The following is a 22,934-nucleotide window of genomic DNA, read 5'->3' as shown; positions in this document are numbered from 1 at the left end:
AGAGACAGATTTCCATTACTTTTATATGTCAAGACACAAAAGCAATCAATAGATGACAACATGTAAAAACATTTGTTACAGATAATTATATAAAAAGGCGGAGTTTTGTTTTACTTCTTGCTACGTGAAAGAACTAATTTACAACTGAGTTCAACCGCTGGCTGTGCCAATAATCCATTATTTTCCCACAAAATTGTCAGAAAAGCAAACCAATGTTTTGTTTTTTTTCTCTCCATTTCCCCATTCAGACACATTATCGGTGCACTTTTCAGTCAGTCAAACATCATTCTAGAAACTGGGGGGTCGTAATGCAAAATCACGTTTCAGAGCGAGTATGCTGGTCCAGGATCGGAATTGAGCTATCCAACTGAACACAATGAACAAAAACTCATCCCGTATCAGCACTCTCAATCCGACACTGGTAATCCATCTGTACCCTGCACGCCGAAACCATCTGCCAAAAAAAAAAAAAAAAAAAAAAAAAAAAAAAAGGAGGGAGAAAAATAAAAGTCAACCGTCCCAAGATGAATGAAAATGCTTGCGACATTTTCCCCACGATGAGAAGAATCCCAAGTTTGCTTTTTACTTCTAAACCAGCTCACAAACAAGCATGGGAGGGGGGAAAAGAAAAAAAAAAATTCCACAAATGCTTTTAAAAAAAATTTTTTTTTTTTTTTAAAAAGCAAAGTTTACATAAACTATGGACTAGTGAAAAGGTTAACAGGTAGAGAAAAAAACAAAAAGAACAAACAGCCTTCCAGCAACACACTCCTTTAAATGATCAACAATATACAAGTTGGAAGGGGAAGAAAAAAAAAAAATGCATAAAGAAACAAAGAATGAAAAACCTATGTTCAGTATGCTAAAGCATGGTTTAAATGGATAGTCTTTCTCCAAAGTGAGTAGAAAAAGTTCACGTCAATCTTTAATTTCTGAATCATCATTTTGAAATATTCCTTAAAGGTGGGATGGAGAAAATTCCGTGGCACACAGGACAATCGGCCACGGGATCCCACGTGACACTCGGACTATAGGAATGAGCAGGAAACGCGTTTTTAAAACGGAGCAAATGCACACGTACACAATAAAGGGAACATTTTTCTCTGCTTAAAAAAAAGAAGAAAAAAATACAAAAATAAACCACACACAGCGAGCTTCTGCATCACTTCTTACTATTTATGGGATCCCCCCCTCCCCTTCTTTATACAAGATGCATTTCAATGCAATTTAAAAAAAAAAAAAAACAAAAAAAAAAAGGCATACGCCTCCCCCTCTACAAGGATCGGAGTCCTTATAGCTTCGTTACAAAATACAGTTCTCCAATTCCCTCTTCGCTATGAATGAAAAAACACAGTGATGTAATAACAGGCTACTGGACTCGGATTGAATATACAATTACAGATGTCTTAAAATGAAAAAGTTTTTTGTCTTCAGAAGCATCACCAAGTGCTGTGTTGTTGCTTTCCCCCCCCCCTCCCATCCATCCATCCATCCATCCATCCATCCTTCAATGGATTTCCAGGTGTAGCTTCATTGTCGGATTTCTCCCTCTTCAGTTACCATCAAACGTCTGTCTGTGTCCAACTGAAATATACAGACTTGAAAATAAAAAATAAAAAAAACTGGCTGAAGAGCAAAAGTTGTGTTTTTGTTTTGTTTTTGTTTTTTTATCTATTGCTTGTAAGATAAAATAAAAGAACATGAAGGAAGGAGGAAAAAAAAAAAACGAACTACAGAAAAACAAGACAGTTAACTTGACTGAATGCTGCCATTGGAAATTTATCACACGAAACTTCCAGGACAAAGCAAAAAGAATGTGCTTTTAACTGTTTGTGTGAAGAAACATTTATAATACGGTTTCATTTTAACACAGTCGAAGCGATAAGGCGTCCATGGCACCAGGATGTCCAGTGATGATTGGGGTAGGGCACAAACAGATTATCTTGATCTTTCTCCTTTTTTTCCCCCCCCCCGCTGTCATTTCATGTTAAGTTGGAAGTGGTAGGGGGATGTGGGTTTAATAAGGCTGGGGAGGGCATTCAGCAGGAAGGATTTCGGTCAGGGGTCTTGGTCTCAAAGGGGGAGGGGCACATCAAAATCTCTCACTGGTCGGCTCTGGCCTTTTTTGGACCGGTACCTTTCCTGTAGAGAGTGGGGAAAAAAAGAAAGGGGGGGGGGGGGGGGGTACATTTTACAAGACATTTTCAGATCATTTCTTTTGGTAGAAACTGAGAAATCTAAAACAGGGTTATTTAAATAAAAACATAATAAATAATTCTGAAGGCCCAGTTTCATCCATCAAATTCCTTGCTTACAAAGGTCAGCATAAGCACTTAATCACTAGTGATTATCACGTAGTAGTTTATGGCAATAAAACAAGACAATCTGAAGAAGTGGTCATCATTTCATGATAGCTGTTTGAAAGGGTGACAAGTCAGAAGTGATTAGACTAAAAGCGTACTTCTCAAGCCATTCATCCCCATAAAAGTCCCCATGAAATCTAAATTGATGTTTTGTGGCTCTTAGTATGAATGTTTAATAAGCCTTAAAGGTTATCTATAAGCTAGTGCACTCAAACAATGACAAAATCCGCATTTAGAAGATATGCGAGTGCAAAATTTTCAGTCCGTCTCTCTACCACCGATACGGATTAACAATGTTGAGCTCATCAGATCTTCTGTCCAATCGAACACTCTGTAGAATCTGAAGTGTCCCGCCCACAAATTATAAATCACCTTGCCGAAGTTGAGAGATGAAAATCACGCAAGGCTCATAAACATGTCTTTGGCTGATCGAACGCGTGCATTTTATTCCGTTTTCCGACTGCAAGTCTGTTAAAAAGGAAACGGCTTGAATTCATTCACTTTTGATTTTTTCAATTAAAATTTGTCAAGTACGGCTTAGCCCGAGCTGTGAGGTAAGCTAAACGCTACTGGCTATTTAAAAAGGGGGCGGAGCCACTTGATATGCCACACCCTGACTCCCTGTTTCAGTGGAAATTCCGTCAACACATCAAATAACGCAGCGTGCTTCAAGGCATGCTCGTCAAGCATGGATGCGGCTTATTCTTCTTGGTTAATAAATGCCGAGACGTCCCTAATGTAATGTAATGTACATGAAATGTGCATGAAGTGCTCCCCCCCATAGTGGAAATGGCTTTTCTGTCTTCAACTGAATCTTTTCTTGTGGTCCAGGTCAGAATTCTGTTAAAGCTTGTTCATTTTTAAATACTGAAATTTTTTTTTTTTTATATTTATATATATATAGTGCATCTTTAAGTATTAGTAATTGACCATCGTTGTACCAAAATCGGCAAATACGAATCAAATGGTGAGACACAGGCAGTCCAACTGCTTTCTATATTTTATTAGCAATAAAAGGACACATACTCCAAAACAGAATCTTAAAGATAATGATAAGGTTTTGAATACCCCTTCGTCAGTGTAGACGTGGGTTAATAATGTGGCGTATGTAACAAAAGCGTCTCCGCTGGTCGTAGTAGTGATGTGGTAAATCTACACTTTGCTGGAAAAGCGTCAATACACTCAAAATCTCCAGCAGCACAAACACAGTCCTGTAGTCCGCCATTGTTTTGAAGTCCTAGCGCACACGCCTATAGACTGAACACATAATATACGTGCGCATGACGTCGTCGCTTTCACAAATTCTCGTTTTTATACGTTCACACAGAGACGATAACGGCATCGTTTTCAAAAACTTGCACTTTGAAACCCGATTTTCAAAAGTGTGCGTTTTCAGGCCCCAAAACGCCATCGTCGTGTAAACGAACAGCCAAAACGCGTACAAAGTTTCCCGTTTTTAGTCGAAAACACAGTCATGTAAATTGCCCCTTAAAAACACAACTTAATATAAAAACCCTTTTAATTGTTCGTTCATCCCTGTTTAAAACAGAATGGTAACGTTTAATCACTCAAAAGAAAACGCTTCATTAAATTGCAATGACTTTTGCTGGCTCCTAAATTTCCTCACTGTGCATCTGTGCGAGCCTGTTCACCCTGGCCCAAAAGATATTTTCGGCTCTATTACACCAATTTATTCGCCACTGAATCACATTTTAGGATAGACCCATGGATGTTCCAGTAGGTGCATAAACAAAACTCCAGTTAGTCCAGAATGCAGCTGCTAGAGTCCTCACTAGAACCAGAAGATACAACCACATCACCCCTATCTTAACACCACTGCATTGGCTCCCAGTGAAATCTCGCATTAGTTATAAAATACTATTATTAACCTATAAAGCACTAAATGGTCTCACGCCACAGTATCTAAGCTACCTTTTGGTTTTCTATGATCCGCCACACCTACTTAGATCAAAAGATGCAGGCTATTTGACGGTACCTCGAATAGCGAAGGCTACAGCAGGGGGAAGAGCTTTCTCTTATAGAGCCCCACAGTTATGGAACAGTCTTCCAATTAGTGTTCGGGACTCAGACACAGTCCCAGTGTTTAAGTCTAGGCTTAAAACGTATTTGTTTACTCAAGCCTACCATGACTAGACTTTGTTACCTTAAGCACAGTCCTAATAATCTTTTCTCTCCCTCTCTCCTTCTGTCGAGCCAGACACGATTTTATGGAGATACTAGAGATCCCGATCCTTTCTGCTCTCCGGACATGCCTGATCCGTTTCGGATGTCCTACCTCTGGATGGAGCTCTCATCTATTCCAATTCCAGATTGCTGGGACTACGGCTGCTTCTAAGGCCAAACAGACTTCATATAAAACCATAATGAACTTTTTCACACTATCTGTTGTTACCCAGATGAGGACGGGTTCCCTTAGGAGTCTGGTTCCTCTCAAGGTTTCTTCCTCTTATTCAGCTCAGGGAGTTTTTCCATGCCACCGGCTTGCTCAATTGGGATAAATTCGCACTTTTAATATCTGTATACCGTGTTTATATATTTCTGTAAAGCTGCTTTGAGACAATGTCTATTGTAAAAAGCCCTATACAAATAAAACTGAATTGAACCCTAGATAGTGTTTAACCCATGTACGTATTCATGGTATTTCAATGAAATACTCACGTATCAGGAGATGAGACCGGTCTCTTCGCTGCAGGTTTGGCAGCAGATCCATCTTTACTGGTTTCTAGAAAAGATCACACACATTCCAGGCTTACAAACACAGTACACTTCTCCGTATTCTCTCAAACATACAACATATTTAAACAAAATATAATTTTCTTTGTCCAATGTCACCACTACGAAGTACTAAATAAACCGTAGCAAGCAAAACTGTTGCTCTGGAACAACTGAAGTAAGTATTTCTAAAATAAGGTGTAAAATGTGTAATACTAAGATAAACAGTAGGGCTGGGCAATATGTGATGCATCAGGTGTGTTTTTAACTTGTCAAACGATACAACTAGTTATCATTTAGCAAATCAAAACCACAAAATACTTTATTGGCATTCTGTGGCATACGTTATTATTATTAACAACAATAACTACTACATTATGTCGACTCACCTTGTAGCCACCTGACTTGCGTAGCAGGGCCGTAGCCCTTCTCGTTGCGAGCGGCAATGCGGAAGATGATGGCTGGTTTGGTGGTGTAGTCGATGTGGGCGTTGGACAGGCTGGAGGTCTGGACTAGGCAGGAGGGATTTGGGCCACAGTACACCCGCATGAAGGCCAGCTGAGCCGGGGCAGATGCTTTTGCCTCGGTCGTCTGAGAGCTCTGGATGGCCAGGTAGACGGAGTACTCTATGATCTTCCCTGACGTCACAGACGGAGGTTCCCAGGTGAGGTGAGCACCATCAGGGCTCTGATTAGGAGGGGGGTAAGGGAAAGAGGGGAGGGACACACCACAATGTGCAATGAATGAAAATGTGAAAGAAAGAACAGAGAAGGCATGAATATTTAAGTGTCTATTTTAAAAAAATAATTTAAAAAAAAGCAGCTCACCTTGCTGATTTTAATGGCACACGGTGCTCCTGGGAAGCCAGGCAAGCAGGTCTTGAACGCCGAAACTTCAGAAAACGTTCCACGGCCACAAGCGTTGATTCCGGCCACACGGAACTTGTACGCGGTGCCGGGAGAGAGCTCCACTTTCTTCATTTGACTGTAGTCTGGTATGGCCCCAGAATCATCCTGCAAAATAAAGGCAACCTCACTCACACGGCTGTTCACACATGGCTCACGATATAATATATGATAGTGAGACAAATCTGTCATTCACAGCAGGAGAGAAAAATCCGACTCACATCAGTAACCTCTGAATCGTCTGCTGGGACGTAATAGTGTGTGACGACCGTGTTGGTCACCTTGACGATTCCGACATCAAACCACTGATTTTCTTTCTTCACTGGCGGTTTCACGACTGCAGGGGGCACTCCTGGCTTCTGTTGATATCAGACAAAAGAGAAAGAAACTCAAGCACTTAAATGACCAGCACATACTTCTGAAACACTTAATGATATAGAATAGTGAAAGTGTATGTGGGGGGGATTAGTCAGCTCACCCCAGCTGCAGACTCAATGCCATTGGCCACCTCAGCAAGCGTAGTGGCGGCCTGTATCTTTGCAGGGCTGGCAACCACCATGGGTTGGGACGGGGCAAGTGTACTCGATGGAGCCAAAGCTGCGTGAAAAGCAAGCATTTGTAAATACGGACATTTTATTCTTTGCTATGGCATAAAAGGTGCAGGACGTTCAAATTTCTTCTTAAGGCCATTAGTTTTATCCTTGTATCCGTTACAGACATGTTTAAAGAGTAAGAAACTGATTAAACAAGAGGTCTCAGGTGTACCCCTGCTTAGTTGGAAAGAAAGAAGCAGCTAATACTGGTACACTATGGTTTTGATTGCATGTTTTGTTTTCCTCACTCTCTGCAGAAGTGCTGGGGAGAAGCTGAGCCACAGCTGCGGTTACTGCTGCGGCGGCCATCTCATGGCCGTTGCTCTCGGTCATGGGGTCGTTGAGGCTGTCTGCGGGTGCCAGGCCCTCGGTGGGTAAAGTCGCTGTGCCAGAATCGGCCGCCAGCTGCTGGGCAGCGGCTGCTGCAGCTGCAGCAGCTGCTTGAGCCTCCTGGAGTTGCTGCTGTTGGTGGACCAGAGCAGCCAGTTCCTGTTGCGTCAGTACGATGGGAATGGTGGTGGTCTGCTGACCGTCCTGTCCAGAGTCTCCTTCATCTGAGAGAAGAAAGAGTGGGGGGGTGTTAATAAAATAAATAAAAATACAAATTTAGCTCCAATGCTGTTTCCACCAACTCGACTCTCGTAGTGAGCATCCTGTTAAAGCTTAGGCTGTAAGATGATGACTCACTGAGCACGGCCTGTTGGGCTGCCTGTAGCACGGCCTGTATGGCGAGCGCCTGGGCCTCTTCTGTGGCTGCAGCCTGAGCAGCAGCTTCTGCTGCAGCAGTGACAGCCAGTTCCTCCGGGGTCAGTCCTGTCACCATCAGCGTGGTCTGCTGCCCCTCAGCTGACATCAGTTCCTGAGGCAGCGCCAAGGCCTCGGAGTCTTGCCCTGCCAGAGCTACGGCCTCCGCGCCCTCACCGCCCTGCTCCATCTGCAGACATGATCAATTATATTCATTAAATAAACAAACAAATACATAAATAAAACGATCATTGTTGCAGTAGTACAGTGATCTGTACGATGTAGTAATCATACAGTCAAGTTCATTATATTATATTTCCCGAATAACTCATTTACTCGTAACATTTGGTAAATAAAAAATCTGATTGGACATTAAAAGATATTAAAAGTCAACACTGTTCAATTTCTCCTTTTCACTGTTTTTGTAGATTTTATATAACTTTTGGATTTTTAATTTTCTTTTTTAATCATGGCGCTACTATTTTGCTCGTTTTTAGCAAACCTAAACATCTGTACTGCAATACGTTCTGGCGAGCACGCCCATCCCTACCTCAGCTTGCTCTCCCTGACCCGGCTGTGCTTCCATGGCAACATGAACCTGCAGCATGGTGCCCGCCTCACCGGCAGCACCCTCCTCAATAGCAACGACTCGGACAGCTCCGTCTTCACCCAGTTCGCCCTCGGTTTGCATGGGCTCCTCACCCATCGCTACTGCCTCAGAGTCTCCCTGCTCCATTGCCTCAGCTTCACCAGAGCCCTCCACTACAGCAACGGAGCCTGCCATGGATGAGATTTCCTGCAGGGGCAGCGGGGGGTGAAATAAGTATATCAATAAAAACGGCACGAGTCAGGTCTGTTTATGGTCATCCCATCCGTATTAATATATATAGTGGGATAAGTATTGAACCTCCACAATCATGGTACAGTAAAAGGGCAGCGTAACAAATTTTGATTAGCATTCAGATAATCTAGATGGCAAAATTGTGCAAACTAAGAAAAGAAAGGACTTTACTTCCTGCACCAAAACCCTTAATTTAACGAGTTCACTGTAGTCACTGAACAGATGAACACTGTCCGAGTAAAAGTTAAAACCAGAGCTCGACCGATAATCGGTTTTGCCAATATTTTCCGACATTTAAGCATTTTTCCATTATCAGATGTCAGTTTTGTAATATCGGATCCACCGATGAATGCTGCCACCTTGTGAGCGTTTTGAGAATTGCGTGCAGGAGCACTAAATCTGAAGAGAGTCCACTGAACAACCGCGTACACAGGTAAAATATACTTGCTTGATGTATATACAAGATGTTTGTTTTGTATGCAAGGAGGAAGTGAAATTGCCACAATTGTTATAAATAAAAAGGTGCGTTCAGTTCAGTGGTGTCTTTTTTTTTAATCAATATCGGTCGACCTCTAGTTAAAACGAGTTGAAACAAAGACTTACCGGAACGGAGGGTCCTGGGGTGGGCGTGGCCTGAGTCACTGTGGTGATGGCTCTGCTCTGAATCGGGGGATTGGCAGGTTCTGTCGACGAAGTTGCCTCTGCACTGGTGCCAGCGTCTTGTCCGTTACCACTCTGTTGCGCTGCAAGACAAACCACAGTCCCGCAAAGCTGATCATTATACACACAAACATAATGTTTATAATTTGTAAGCAACTAGGGGAAAAAAAATTAAATCTTGACCATCAGCACGTCTGCAAAAATGCAGATAATCCTGCAGCAAAAGTTCAGGATACGCAATATTTTCCCAATAAACCAAGCACCACCTTGAAAAACTGATCAAAAACAAGATCAACCTATTTGTGCTAAACACCACTTGTAGATCATCTGTGCCTAAAACAAACAGGAGATTTGCAAACCAATCTTAAAATCTGTTGGAAAGGGCCAATCAAAATGGGAAGTCCAGTGTGTGACAGGCATTAACTATAATAATTAAGCCTAAACTATAGAATATAAGTGCAGTACTTGGCTCTTAAAAGGCTTTTGACTTCAATTTGGCTAGCCAACATATCAACATTTCCTAGGAACCCGAGAGAGATAATCAGCTATACCTGTTCCTTCGGCTGACTCGAGGCTGCTGGTGGCGGTAGTAGCCGTGTTGGTGGTGCCGGTCTCATGAGTCTCACATGGTGGGTTGGAACACACTCTCTGCACCGTGCCATTCTGCCCTGATCCGATGGTGGATGAAGCCTGTGTAGGTGTATTAGTGGTGCCGGTTTCGTGGGTCTCACATGGTGGGTTGGAACACACTCTCTGTACCGTGTTGGTCTCCCCACTGCCCATACTCGAAGATGCCTGTGTAGCGGTGTTGGTGGTACCCGTTTCGTGGGTTTCATGAGGTGGGTTGGAACACACTCTCTGTACAGTGTTAGTCTCCCCACTGCCCATACTCAAAGATGCCTGCGTAGCGGTGTTGGTGGTACCCGTTTCGTGGGTTTCATGAGGTGGGTTGGAACACACTCTCTGTACAGTGTTAGTCTCCCCACTGCCCATACTCGAAGATGCCTGCGTAGCGGTGTTGGTGGTGCCGGTTTCATGGGTCTCACATGGCGGGTTAGAACACACTCTCTGTACCGTGTTGGTCTCTGCACTGCCCATGTTGGAGGACGCCTGCGTAGATGTGTTTGTAGTGCCCGTTTCATGTGTTTCGCACGGCGGGTTGCTGCATACTTGCTGCACACGGCCCATGTCGGATGATGCCGTGGTTGTCGTGTTGGTTGTTCCGGTCACGTGTGTCTCGCAAGGTGGGTTAGAGCACACGCGCTCGGTTCCGATCTTGGCGGAAGCTGTGGTGGCCGTGTTGGTGGTACCGGTTTCGTGGGTCTCGCACGGTGGGTTGGAGCAGACCAGAGTCACTTCACCTGGGGTGTCGCCTGCTTCAGCACCTGTGGTGGAGGGCTGCTCAGAGGTGGGAGAGGCCAGGATGGACACGGGGAGGTCCTGCTGGGCCTCAACACCACTGGGGGTGCTTATCAGCGTCACCTGAGTGGGCTGTGTAGCTGCCTACAAGAGGGGAAGAAAATCATCATCATAATCATTCAGATTAATATTAGAACTATGACAGATTAAAGGATTTAACTTGACAGACTGAACAGCATGCATGTGCAGTACCTGTATAGCCACTGTAGGTGCAGTAGTCAGGTTTGTCTGGGCTGCAGACACAGTGATAGCTGTAGGGCTGATCACCTGGCTGGAGAGTGTGGCGATGGTGCCCAGGGTGGTTATGGGAGTAGCCAGGCTAGCATTAGCAGTGGGAACATTGCCCCCTGCCAGGCTGGTTGAGATTGTTCCGGTCACAGTGCCGAGAGTAGTTACTCCTACACAGACACGGGGCGAGAACGTTAGAAATCCCATTAATTAGAGAAAAAAAATTCCAAAGAGGGCCAGTAATCGCATTATAGGAAGTACGGCATTATAAATATGCAGTAATATGTTTTTGCTATTTAATATGTTAATAGCCTTGTGTTACCTGTGGTGCCTTTAACTACTAGTGTGGTAACTGTGGGCTTGACAGCAGAAACGGTACCAGGAGAAACGAGACGCACACCGCCCATGGGCACAGTGCGAAGAATGGTGCCAGGCTGCCCTGGCGCCCCCTTCAGGACCACCTGGGGGAAAAAAAATTAAAAAAAGAACACAAAAATAAGTAAATACTTTTCTTTTTTTTTTTAAACTCATCCCAGCAGGTCACACTTACAGTAAGAGAATCCTTACTGACACTAATTATTACTGTACTACACCACCACTTGGCCGGACTAATCAGCATCTCATTATAACAAAATATATATTTTTTGTAAATAAAATGTTAGTTTCCTAATGAAAGAAATTAATATGTTTGGCACGATTATAATTTTGTCTACAACACCGATTTCAAACATTTAATCATAACCCTTGAGAAACATTTCAGTCGAGTGTCCACAAACTTTTGACCATTAGTGTATGTTTTAGTTTTATTTCCCTTGGCTACGAGGACATAGGTTCAAGAGGACCTTACCTGAGTCACTCCCTGCTGTGCAGTTCCAGTAGCCAGTTTTGGTACTGCTGTGATTATTTTTCCTGGTGTTCCAGGCGTCATCATTTTGGTCGTAATGATCGTGATAGGAGACTTTATACCTGTGCTACTGGTAGCACCTGTCAAAAATAGGGTCGGGGGGAAATCACTACAGAAAGCACATCTTTAAAGCATAAAGAAAAACATTTAATTCAGCACAACAAGAACCAGACCAACCCAACCTGTGGCAAGAGTTATAGCTCACCGAACTTGCGGTAAGACAAACCTGCAGCTCCCTGCTGAATGGCAGACATCGGTATGGTCTTGATGATGGTGGTGCCAGGCTTGTTAGTGGTGGTAGGGGAGATGCCCAGAATGGTTGGTTTTGTGCCAGTACCACCCCCCTGTGTGGTAGTGATGATGGTAGTGGGTTTGCCGTCTGCTGAGGTGACTAGCTTCAGTATGGTGCCTGCAGGCAGAGGACCCTTCGTCTGGGAAAATAACGTCAAGTCAGTCATCTGTTCCGTGGTCTTTTGAAAACCGATCTAGAACCAATGTAAGAAATGAATTAATTCTGGTAAGCTGACCTGAATGATCTGTGTGACAGGGCTGCCAGCCTGGCCTGTCACGGCAGCGGTCTGTACTGGTTTTGTCTGGACCATGGACATCACCTTCCCAAGGCTTGAGATCTGAGAAGAAAGCACACAAAAGTTTACTTTATGAACATTCGCTGAATTATAATTCAAAATGATCAAGGAAAACTAAGCGCAAACACCAATTTTAACACACAAACACACAATGATACCGTCCATCATATTGATATAGGAATTAACTTCATGATCCACTTCACTCAAGTATCACATGCATCATTTGTACTCCTATAACACTCATCAACTCGATTATTATTTCACAATAACACGTCACTCTACTCTATGGAAATAGCAGACCAGCTAAGACAACTCTCTCAGTGCTCGATCCTCACCAGAGTGCCGCCGCTGCCCACAGTGAGTGGGCTCTTGACAAGCGTGATGGTTTTAGTGACTCCTCCAACCACAGTGGTGACCACCTGAGCCTGCTGGGCCACAGTCACCGTGCCCGATTTGTGCACGGTGATGATGGGACGTGTTGGCGTGTTAGGGGTCGTGATGGTAGAAGTTCCAGCTTGAGCTGCAGCAGTCTTTAGCATGCGGGTGGCTGGGTTGCTCACCTTGATTGGGGGGAGGGAGGGAAATAAATCAGTGAGACTTCAGTATACACAGGGTCAGAAGCAGGTAAAGGAGACGGGTGAAACTGCCCCTTAAAAGAAAAAATAAAATGCTCTAAACCTTATCAGAAAGACCTATTTGAAGTAAATTTTTCATGTCTAAGATTATCACCTATAATAAAGCACTGAACGGTGCTCAGGTTTGGCGGTCGTCGTTTCTCAGCTGTTTGGTAGGCTCGGGTACTATTCAGATTTTACGTTCAACTATTACCTCAAGCCTTATTAGACCTGAAATACTGAAGTATTACTCACTAATACAAGACGTTTATATTGCAGCCTAGCATTTGTTTTAAGATACTGGGGAGTAGACAAGGTATAATAATTTTTATTTTTTTTTAAAAGCTAACGTCTGTCGACTTAAACACAGAATCAAAGTCAACGCGTCCATAGAGAATACTTAATCTGACTGAAGTTCTCTGTGATGTGGATAAATATTAACCTCATCATTGTGACAAGGAGACAGGATTTATGAGTTATACTACAGCTATTATGAAGATCAGATTTTATTCGGTCACTTTAAAATTCCTAGGCGGAATTAAGGCTGTAAAATGGCACTCACCGTCACTGGCGAGGCTACTTTCACTGTAGCAGGAAGAGCTGCGGAGCCTGGAGTGACAGCAACAGTTTTCACGATGGTGGCTCCTGCTGGAACATTCAGCATAGTGGCTGATGACGAAGGAGGGATTTTCTGTGTGGCAGCCGCCGCTGCAGCCAGAGCGGCCATGCCACTCATCTGAGGGCTGCTCCCGATCGGCTAGAGAGGACAAGCGGGAAGTTATCTCTAAAGGTTTTTAAAAAATTAACGTGGTAAAAGTAAATAGCCCTAACGAATACAAAATGTTAACTTGGACCGAAAACACTGCTTTTCCCCCCCTGTGGGCTGCTCAGAAATATAAATAACTTACTGTTCCTTGTGCGCTCTGTGCAGGAACGACCATTCGGACTCCAGCAGGAAGTGATGCAACTGTAACCGGGGATTTTCCCACTTGATTGGCCTGACGCACGGTGACAATAGAAGTCCCAGCAGCGGACTGAGGTGCTGCCACTTTCAGGATGGCTGCAAAAGCATAGAGAAGGTTCAAGAAGGGAAGACAATATATATGTAGTAACTGAATACCAATATATAACATGAGCACAAATATTTAATAGAGAGAGATCGACCGATATTGATTTTTTATAACCGATACTGAGATTTGCATGTTTATGTGCCCGATAACCGATATGCAGAACCGATAACACCACCACTGAACTGAACAAACCATTTTATTTATAATAATTTGGTCATTTTCACTCTCATTGCATACAAAACTCTTATTTATATACCAATAAATAGAGGGGTGTGAAAGAGTGCAAAAAAAGTGCACTGTTACCAAAGTGTGTCCACCCCCCCCAAAAAAATAAAAGCACCGATGAGGTAAACAGATTACATGACGGAGTTTGTGTCTACTTCTTAGCGCCAAGATGCTTAAACTACATAAAGAGTTTATGTAATATCTAATTTGTATATTAATAAGCGTTATGTTAAATAAAGTTTATTAATTAAAGCAAAGCAAGTATACTTTCTGTGCACACTGTTGTTGACTCGTCTCCTCTCAAATACAGCGCTACAATGGCAGTGCTGAGCGAAACGTAAAGCGGCCACAAGATGGCGCCATTTATCAGTTTTCCAATATTACAAAAACCGATAAGCAATTATGGAAAAAAAATATTATTGGTAAAACTGATAATAGTTTGATTTCCAATATTTAATTGTTTAAAAATATAAAATAAAACAGACTTCGCAGTTTGGTAAAAATCCAGCTAGCTAACTCATATCTATACAAGAAAATTTCACTAGCATTAGCTACCCAGCTTTGTTGTACAACATTTTCTAAAAGTCAAGAAGCTTAGCTTTTTTTTTTTTTTTTTAATCCCAGTTTGCTCAAGTTTTAATTTTGTGGCGCGGTGTACTTCCCTCTCTAGATAATTTGCACATATTGCACATAACACAGCTTAGTTGTCTGGAGACCATAAACGAGTCGTACGAATTTCACACACAAACTCGGCTTTGTAAATAACTTCTCTGACGCTACCCACTTTTACCTGGACCGCGCGGTGAGGCTGCAGCGAGCGGGCTCACAGGCATGGACGCAGTTGGTGAGGGCACCTGGGGTATGAGGGTTACCCCTGTGACGGGCACGCTCTGAGAGGCAGGGGCCGCAGCGGCTGGGGCCGGGCTCTTGGGTGAGTTGGAGGGCAGCGAGGAAGTGGGAGTGACGCTGGGGGATGAGGCCGTCGTCGCTGCTGGAATTTCGTATTTCTGCAGCTGCAGCAGGTAGGCATCAGCGGTGGGCACAGCGCCCCAGCTCACCTCCAGAGAACTTGTATTGGCACGAACCAACTGCACGCGAGAGGGCGCCAGAGGACGGTCTGTAGAAAACGTGCAAGTCAAGTCAAATGTTTACACAAAGAGCACAAAATAACGATTTACTACCACGGCTTCATTTTTTAATTGGGAAACCAAGATGGAAGGGAGAGACACAAAAGTTCTTTCAACTCTATTTGCCTAAATAGTTCAGGTGCATAATTAATTAATAAGATATAAAAAAAATAAACTAAAACCCAATAACCTCACCTGTCTCCAAATACCAGAGGTCTTTGCAGCACACTTGGTTGTTCCAGGCTTTGCGGTAGCCGTCTCTGCCACTCCAAACATACAGTCGGGAGTTGATGGCTACGGAGCAATGTCCTGCCCTGGCTCTCGGGATGTTGTCTTCCAGAGTGTCCATTAAAATAGTCTCCCATGTCATTGTGTCTGAGAGACGGAGAGAGAGAAATTCCATTTATCCATATTCCTAAAGTATTCTTCAGAATTACGAGGCTAAGTATAGCCACTATTAAAACTTACCCAGATTTAGGCATGCCAGTGTGTTTGTACACTTCCATTCCTTTTCATGTGTAGCCACTTTCACGTCATCCATCACCAAGGGCACCCAACCGCCAAACACGTACATCCTCAAGAGAGATTGTGATGGCACAAGTTTTATGAGTCAGGTGCACTCACCATGCGTTACCGTCGCAAAACCCCAGCCGTGTTATAGAACGCTGCTCACAATTAAGGGCTTGGATTAAAAAGGCCCAACAGTGGCTCTCTAGCATTCCTGGGATTAAACTCACAACCTCCTGATCACTAGCTTTGACCTAACCCACTGTTACTATTCACAATTAAATTATAAAGAGATGCACTAAATCTCCTAGATTAAAATGTGCACAATCAAACAATACAGCCCGGCTCTGTCTGCACACTGTACAGTAAAGTCAGGGTCACATTGTATAAGCGTTTATAAATTTGACCTGAGGACACTCACTTGTTGGTTATGGTGGTGGCAGAGTGGAGACTGCGAGGGAGCGGAGCAGTGCCACTGATTGCCGGCTTGTTCCAAGTCAGTGTGTCTGTAGGAGGCAAGAATTGTTTATGAAATGATCGTTCATAACTTCTCGGCACAGGAGGAACAATGCACCGAGACCTAGAACTGTATGTTATATCGAGTTGATCATAACAGTGGATTTGGCTTCGTTAAAATTTGTTTTATTTATTAATTAAACACGTGATTAGCAGTTTGTTTACATTGTAATTAAATCGCACGGTTTTAGTCAATATTGTGTAACACTACTAAATAAATAAACAAAAACAAATAACTGAACTCTTCTCAATGGATGTTCCTAAAATGAGGAAAATTCCTAAGTTCTCAAAACGTTCAGTAGAGCAAATCCGCTAATAATATTCACTTATCAATCGAGGCATCATTTCTTTAACCTTCCTGTATTTCTTACCTATATCTAACGTCCAAAGGTCTCCGAGGCGGCAGCCACTCATGCCTCCGTAGATAACGAGGCGAGACTTCTTTGAGGTTTTCTCTGTGTACACTACGGCTGTGTGGCTCTCGCGAGGAGGAGGAAGCACGCCGTATGTGATGGGGATGTCCCAGCCTGCCACGCTGGAGCCCGGACGCAGCTCGAGTGTGTACAGGTCATTCAGGTATCTGTACATGGGGGAAGGAAAAACACTCTGGGTATGAAAACACTTCTGGTATTAAGAAAATCCAGTCTTATTAATCCAAATCTACTACGCCGCTTCAGGAAAACAGAGACAGAGCATGAAAGGTGCTGCAAAGCGTGCACAACAATGTGACCGACTAATTATGGTTAAGTATAGTTGCCAACCTTGGAATATTGTTTTTGGGATCTTCGCTGTCGTTGGCAAGTCCGCCGAATAGGTAGCATTTATTCCCCACGAGGGAGAAGCTGTGGCCCAGGCGTGGACAAGGAGGAGGGCCATTCTTTGGAGCTTTAGGCTTCAGCCGTTTCCACTCCCATCTACTGGCCTGTGTTTGAAAAAAAAACAAAATGATACTTGAATTTTGTTTTTCCAAATCATTCATAATTTTAAACTTACTCGACATACGACAAACCCACCTGTAGTTCATAAAGATCGTTGCTGTACTTTCCATATTCGACCATTCCCCCGAACACCAACAGGCGGGTGCCGTCACACACAAATCCATATGCAGCACAGCCGGGTGGCACGTCGCCCCGGACAGCCGGGATAAACCACTGATTAGTTGCTACAGGGGAACAAAAACATCACAAACAGGACGTTTAATAAAACGACATCCTGATTAGCAGTAATGAAGCGTTAGACAGATGAAAAGCAGAGAAACGTGTACAACCGAGAGCTTTCTATGATCATTCTAACAGACTAAAGGTAGACTTAACGACGCCATTTCAAGCAACCCAAGTAAGTATGAAGACGTGGATTTACATCACGTACTTGCGACATCTACTTTTGAATTAAAACGTCTGTAGGATAATTAACACTACTGCAAAAAGGCAAGGCAAAAGAAACACAAAAAAGCTTCTTGATGCAAGTGAAAGTTCATCTTTCCTTGTACGTTATGAACAGGGCTCTCAGACTTTCATTGCAGTTATTCCTCAACTCAAAACAGATCAGGTCCCAGTTTCCATTATGTATAGGGAGACTTGTCTGAGTCGTTGAGCTTCGGTTAAATTAAATCCATTCAATTCAAGACACCAGTCAAATTACTACACTATGGGTCAAAAGCTTAGACACTCATTATTTATTTCCCACATTTTAGATTATTATTATTATTATTATTATTATTATTAATAATAATAATAAGTAATCAAAACTCTGGAGTAACACAAATGGAACTATAGGAATTATGTTGTGAAAAACCCAAAAATAAATCAAAATAATTTAATATTTTCACATCTTCAAAGTAGACGCCCCTTTTGCCTAGAATTTCCAGAACTGTATTCTTGGCGTTTTCTCGACCGATTTCTTGATAAATTTCCCTGAGATGCTTTTTAAAACAGTATTAAAGGAGTTCACACCGACGCTGGACTCTTATCGGCTGCTTTTCTGGGATATTTCGATCCAAGTCGTTGGTTTAAAAAGCAATTTTTTTGGTAAATAAAACGTTAGTTTTTTAATGAAAGAAACAAATACATCGGCGCAATTATATTTGTCTACGACACTGATTTCACACGTTTAATCATACACCTTCAGATCAAAAGGTTTTTAACATCATGAGCAACATTGCAGTCAAGTGTCCACAAACTTTTGACTGGTAGTGTACTTGAAGGGAAAAAAAAACTGATAACTTTAATAACGATGGGTTGTGATTTTCACCACTGCAGGTAACTAGTTCATGGATCTGGGGGATCCCTGGGCCTCATTTTGAGAATCGCCGTCTTATAGGTATGCAGGTTTTATTTTGCACTAGGCACAAGGTATTTGTTTTATATACACACACACACCAATGTGGCATCTGTAAGTTTATGAACATGTTGCATTCATTCGCGCAATTATTTAACAATCAACTAATTGTGCAAAAACTAATCTTAAATTTGTAGCGAAATGAAATTCAGAGAGTTTGCTGTTGCAGTGACGTCGCGGAACCATCATCCCACCATTTTTGCTTGCATTTTCCACGCTATTATATAATGCAAATTATTTATACACTATTTTAAAAATAATCTTTCCAAATCTTTAAGATGTTCATCTTGAAGACCTTAACGAGAATTAGACCTACATGTTGGAGAATTTTCAGAAAGGCAAATGCAAAACTCTGAAATTATGTTTTGGTTAAGTTTCACTAAAGCAACATCCGTATCGATTTTAAAAAGACGTAAACAGCGTTGCATTCATTACTTCAATTAGTTATTAATCAACTCAGTAATCGTTCATCTTATGTTCAAGCATTTTTGTAAATTTGTTCAGGGGATTACTGGTCACATTTGTTCTCTATTAATTCATAATATATTGAAAACGGTTTATAAATAACTAGCTTTTTTCTTAAAGATTAAGCTTTTTTTTAAAATAGCTTCTTGTTATGTTAAAAAGTTTCGGCTATCTTTTGTGCTCAACTTTATAACGTAAAAAAAAAATATATTCAAAAGCGTATGAAGGTGTTGCATTAATTACTTCAGTTTGTTTCTAACCTATTAAAAGTGCATTATTGAATTTTAATTCCATGCATTTTTGTAAATATGTCTAGAGAATTCCTGGTTTTATTCACTGCTCCATCAATACATGACCTTTCCAACAGGTTTATATAGAAAAACAAACAAATAAAAACCTGTGATAAAGCAATAGAAACATCTTTATGAGACAGCACAAACACACGATTATTAGAGAACGTGTGTGTGATACTATTTTAGGTTGTTCTTCACAGAGACATCACACTAAAGAACGTCTCGCTGTGAATGAAACTTCTCCTTTTGCACTCGAGTGTATAAAATGTGAGTTTATATGCATGTAATACACATTTTATAATGCATGAAGGTGTTGCATTAATTACTTCAATTAATTAGTTATTCACCAATTAAGTGTGTATTAGTGACTCTGACCTTTGCTTTTTTTGTGTGTGTAAATATTTACAGAGAAACGTGAGGATGTATAAAAGGGGCGTGGTTTGTCGGCGCGGTGACGTAGATGCTCTATTATCCCGCCATTTCTGTTTGCATTTTTTTCCCTCCATTCTCTGTTGTGTAGAAGGCAGCAGACTGACTCTTACGGCTAGCTCAAACACTCGCGCGCGCACACGCACTAGCATTAAAGCACTAGCTGCTTAGCTGAAGCTTTGAAAGCGCTAACCCCTGTGTTAGCATTTTTACACATTAGTCAGAAATGTTCATCTATGTATATAAATTTTAACATATACATATATATTCACAATTTAACACTAAAAATAACGTCTCAAATGTGAGCTGATATATTTTATAAACCAACAATAAAATGTGCAGGAAACAAATAATCGCATATTTTCGGTAACATTAGCCGCCTGTGTTGTGCATTAAGACCAGAGCTCTGATTGCTAGCCTGAGTTAGCGTGTTAAAAGTTAGCACAAAAAAGCTAGCTTACTCAAGTGCACTACGCTACTTACTTATGCAAATCACACCGAAACAAATTACTATCGAAAAAATATATAGCATGATTATAATAACTACCTGTGTTGTATACATGAAGTTCGTCCACGATTCCTTCGTTGCCGCCGCCGAAAACCACCATCAGCTCTTTAATGGCGACGGCGCGGTGGCCGTGACGAGGCCGAGGTACTGGGCCGGACCATCCGAGCACCCGCTTCCACCTCGGCTGCAACACGGAGCCCGAAGCGCTCGATGTGGTGTTGGTACCAGAAGAAGCCATTTCCCCCTTCACAAAATGAAAAGAAAACACCATTCAATAAAATTCACAAATGAAAACAAAACAAAAAATGAAGGCATGTTAGATGGCTAAGTATGCGAGCTAGCATGCTAACTAGCTCGCTAGCTAGCGCCAAAAAAGGCGGCGAGTAAAAATATATTTATCTATTTCACTAAGAAAATTAAACAACGCGCGTATACACAGGCCAGGCTAAACTATCACTTTGGAAGTTACTCCTAACTAACTAAATTTAGATATTTATATCTATTTTTCTCTATATAAATATCTAGCAACCGTTTTTTTTGCCAAAGCAGGGGCTAATTCTTTCGACTGGATTAGCATGTACAGGTAAAAATAACAAAATATAGGACGTATATATAAAGCCTAATACGATAGAAATAATCGCATGGTTTACCTAATGCAAGAAAAATCTCTCTTTTTTTAAAAAAAAAAAAAAGGGAAAAAAAACAACAAAACTAGTCCATTCCAAGTTTACTGCTCCGCTTGAGCAGTTTTAAAACTGTAGTAATAATAATAAAAGCTTCAGGCTTCGCGTTAGCCGCGTCACACACAAAAAAAATATGTAGCCAGCTACGTTTTGGTAGCTCATCTAAAAAGCCACACAACCCGCCATTGTAGCGTTAAGAAAAATTTAACTCGAGGGAAAAACTCTAAATTAAAGTGTGATCGAAGTGTAAATTCGTAAAGTGTAAGTTTTTTTTAGTACAGTGCCGTTTTAAGTCCGTACAAAATGTAGCCAGCTAAGATGCTAGCTTAGCTTAGAATCTGATGGAAGCCGCCATTTTAGCGGCATACGCTCTGCGACAAAATAAAACAAGCCCGCCGGGTGAAGCAAAAAAAAAGATTAATTTGAGGGCCGTGTTTGTTTTTTAAATTTCCGCAAATGCTAATGCATCTCATGCAAAATCATTTCCACTCGCATTCCGTTGATAATCCGAAAAATAAAGTTCCCATCTTGTCTGTTAAAGATGTCTGAAAGAGAGAGAAAAGCCGTGCAAATTCCCATCGGGTGCCGCCATCTTGTAGCTTTGGTTAGCAAACCCGGTGGCTAATGGGAATAATAATGCTGCTTAGCCGATTGGCTAAAAGGCTAAGCTAGCGAGCTAACTAACCACCGTCAAGATACGAATAAAAATAGAAGCCCTCTAAAAAACTAGCTAAATTCAATGTATGTTTGCTAATTATTATTTTAACAGATGTGCACATTATGTAACATAAATGGTAATAATAAGGACATGGCTTAGCTGATTTTATGGTTAAGTTACTGAGAGCTAACGTTAGAATTAAAAATGGGCGGTGAACAAAAAAAAAAAAAAAACACCCTTCAATTTCCATATTTTTGGGTTAAAGTTAAGTGATTAATTAATTGAAAATATTTTTCTGCACGTTGAAGACCCTAATTGAGTACCTCTGCAGAAACACTCATTGTTTTATTTATTCTCGAATTTCTTGTAGAGCATTTTATTATCTTTTTTTTTTCGCCCCCGAGTGTTCAGTTGCAGCCTTTTTCTATGGGAGCCGCCATCTTGATACAACAAAACCAAATAATCGCATTTGCTCCTCCACCTAGCACAAAGCTAAGCGCTTTCTTCCCCCCCCCTACAAGGTGCAAACATGTCGCTAAATATACAAAAATTCCAACTAAAATGACATTTATTACCAACCAAACACTGCAACCGCGGCGAGTTAAACAAGTAAAAATACAAGCACAGCGAATGCTAACTTGCTTAGGCTAAGATAGCTAACGAGTCACGTTAGCAGACTAGCTGAGGTAGTTCTAGGCTTTATGGCTAGTACGACAGCTAAGCTATAGCGTTAGCATAAAACGGCGATAGCTTACTTTTTTTTAGCAGAAAGGCTGTGCAGAAATATATTTTTTTCGGCACGACAGAGAAATATTACATGCTTCATTTGTAGTGGGTTTTTATTCATGATGAAAGAGAGGCATTTATGCAATTCCCTCAAATATTCGTTTGTCTCGTTTATCGCTAGCTAGCATTCCCTTAAGAAAAATGGCGGACGGTACCGTTAGCCGTCATCAGAATGGTGCAAAAGTATTCACGCTCGCTAATCTCGAAGCGTGAACAAATACTTACTCGAGACTTCCGAGTTGTTATTTTAAAACCGAAAAAATCGAGGGAGAGACTCAGTTAAACGAATTCAACCCCGAGTGTGTGTTTGTTTTCTGTAGATGTTGCTAACTCTACATCCTTTCATGCCGCCCAGGAAGCCGCCATCTTCTTGACAAGCCCCTTCAGTAAATAAGCGCCGTGGCTGCTTGTGCCTCAGTAGCGCCGGCAGTGCGGCAGCTCGGACGGTGAGCGGCGCTCCGCTTCCCTCCGCAAACTATTTCACTCACAACAATCAACTAACGGCATCTATTTATTCTCCAGATGTGGAGCACCTACTGCACGTCAAACGAGTGCAAATATCCGGTTTTGTTTCCCACATGAAGAGCACCGTTACACCTGTCTTCACCTTAGTTGTGTTTCCTTTTACTCACATCAGAACTCAACTAAAACGTTCTTGTGGAAATATGTCCATCAAATATGGGCTTGTTTATGTCCATCCATCCATCCATCCCTGTAGTCGTTGTTATGTTGAGGTTTT

General features: G+C 41.9%; 1 protein-coding gene across 7 annotated transcripts; it reads right to left on the bottom strand.

The window, feature by feature from the left end:
- Nucleotides 1-5: 5 nt before the first annotated feature.
- On the bottom strand, nt 6-22,934 carry hcfc1b (host cell factor C1b). Of its 7 annotated transcripts, none has more exons than XR_008386015.1 (28): nt 20,108-22,800; nt 17,050-17,198; nt 16,798-16,958; nt 16,408-16,616; nt 15,942-16,026; nt 15,482-15,588; nt 15,209-15,388; nt 14,677-15,003; nt 13,500-13,651; nt 13,154-13,348; nt 12,313-12,537; nt 11,918-12,019; nt 11,596-11,821; nt 11,334-11,470; nt 10,809-10,947; nt 10,451-10,656; nt 9,391-10,342; nt 8,783-8,922; nt 7,889-8,134; nt 7,282-7,528; nt 6,843-7,148; nt 6,480-6,598; nt 6,223-6,360; nt 5,924-6,109; nt 5,486-5,783; nt 5,043-5,106; nt 4,528-4,715; nt 6-2,142 (listed from the first exon to the last, which is right to left on the bottom strand). XR_008386015.1 is itself a non-coding variant. In XM_053625726.1 (28 exons), the coding sequence occupies exons 2-28, from the start codon at nt 20,304-20,306 to the stop codon at nt 2,103-2,105; spliced, it is 5,535 nt and encodes a 1,844-aa protein (XP_053481701.1). In that variant the 5' UTR covers nt 20,307-20,312; nt 22,828-22,934; the 3' UTR covers nt 6-2,102. The 7 variants fall into 7 exon arrangements, 5 of the variants coding, with proteins under 5 accessions (XP_053481701.1, XP_053481698.1, XP_053481700.1 ...); XR_008386016.1 differs by having other exon boundaries at nt 4,528-4,712; XM_053625726.1 differs by lacking the exon at nt 4,528-4,715 and adding an exon at nt 22,828-22,934 and having other exon boundaries at nt 20,108-20,312.

Source organism: Ictalurus furcatus, chromosome 5, assembly GCF_023375685.1.
Source record: "Ictalurus furcatus strain D&B chromosome 5, Billie_1.0, whole genome shotgun sequence".
In the NCBI taxonomy this organism is placed as follows: domain Eukaryota; kingdom Metazoa; phylum Chordata; class Actinopteri; order Siluriformes; family Ictaluridae; genus Ictalurus; species Ictalurus furcatus.
The sequence above is the reverse complement of the archived record's forward strand: the minus strand, read 5'-3'. Positions and strand labels throughout refer to the sequence as shown.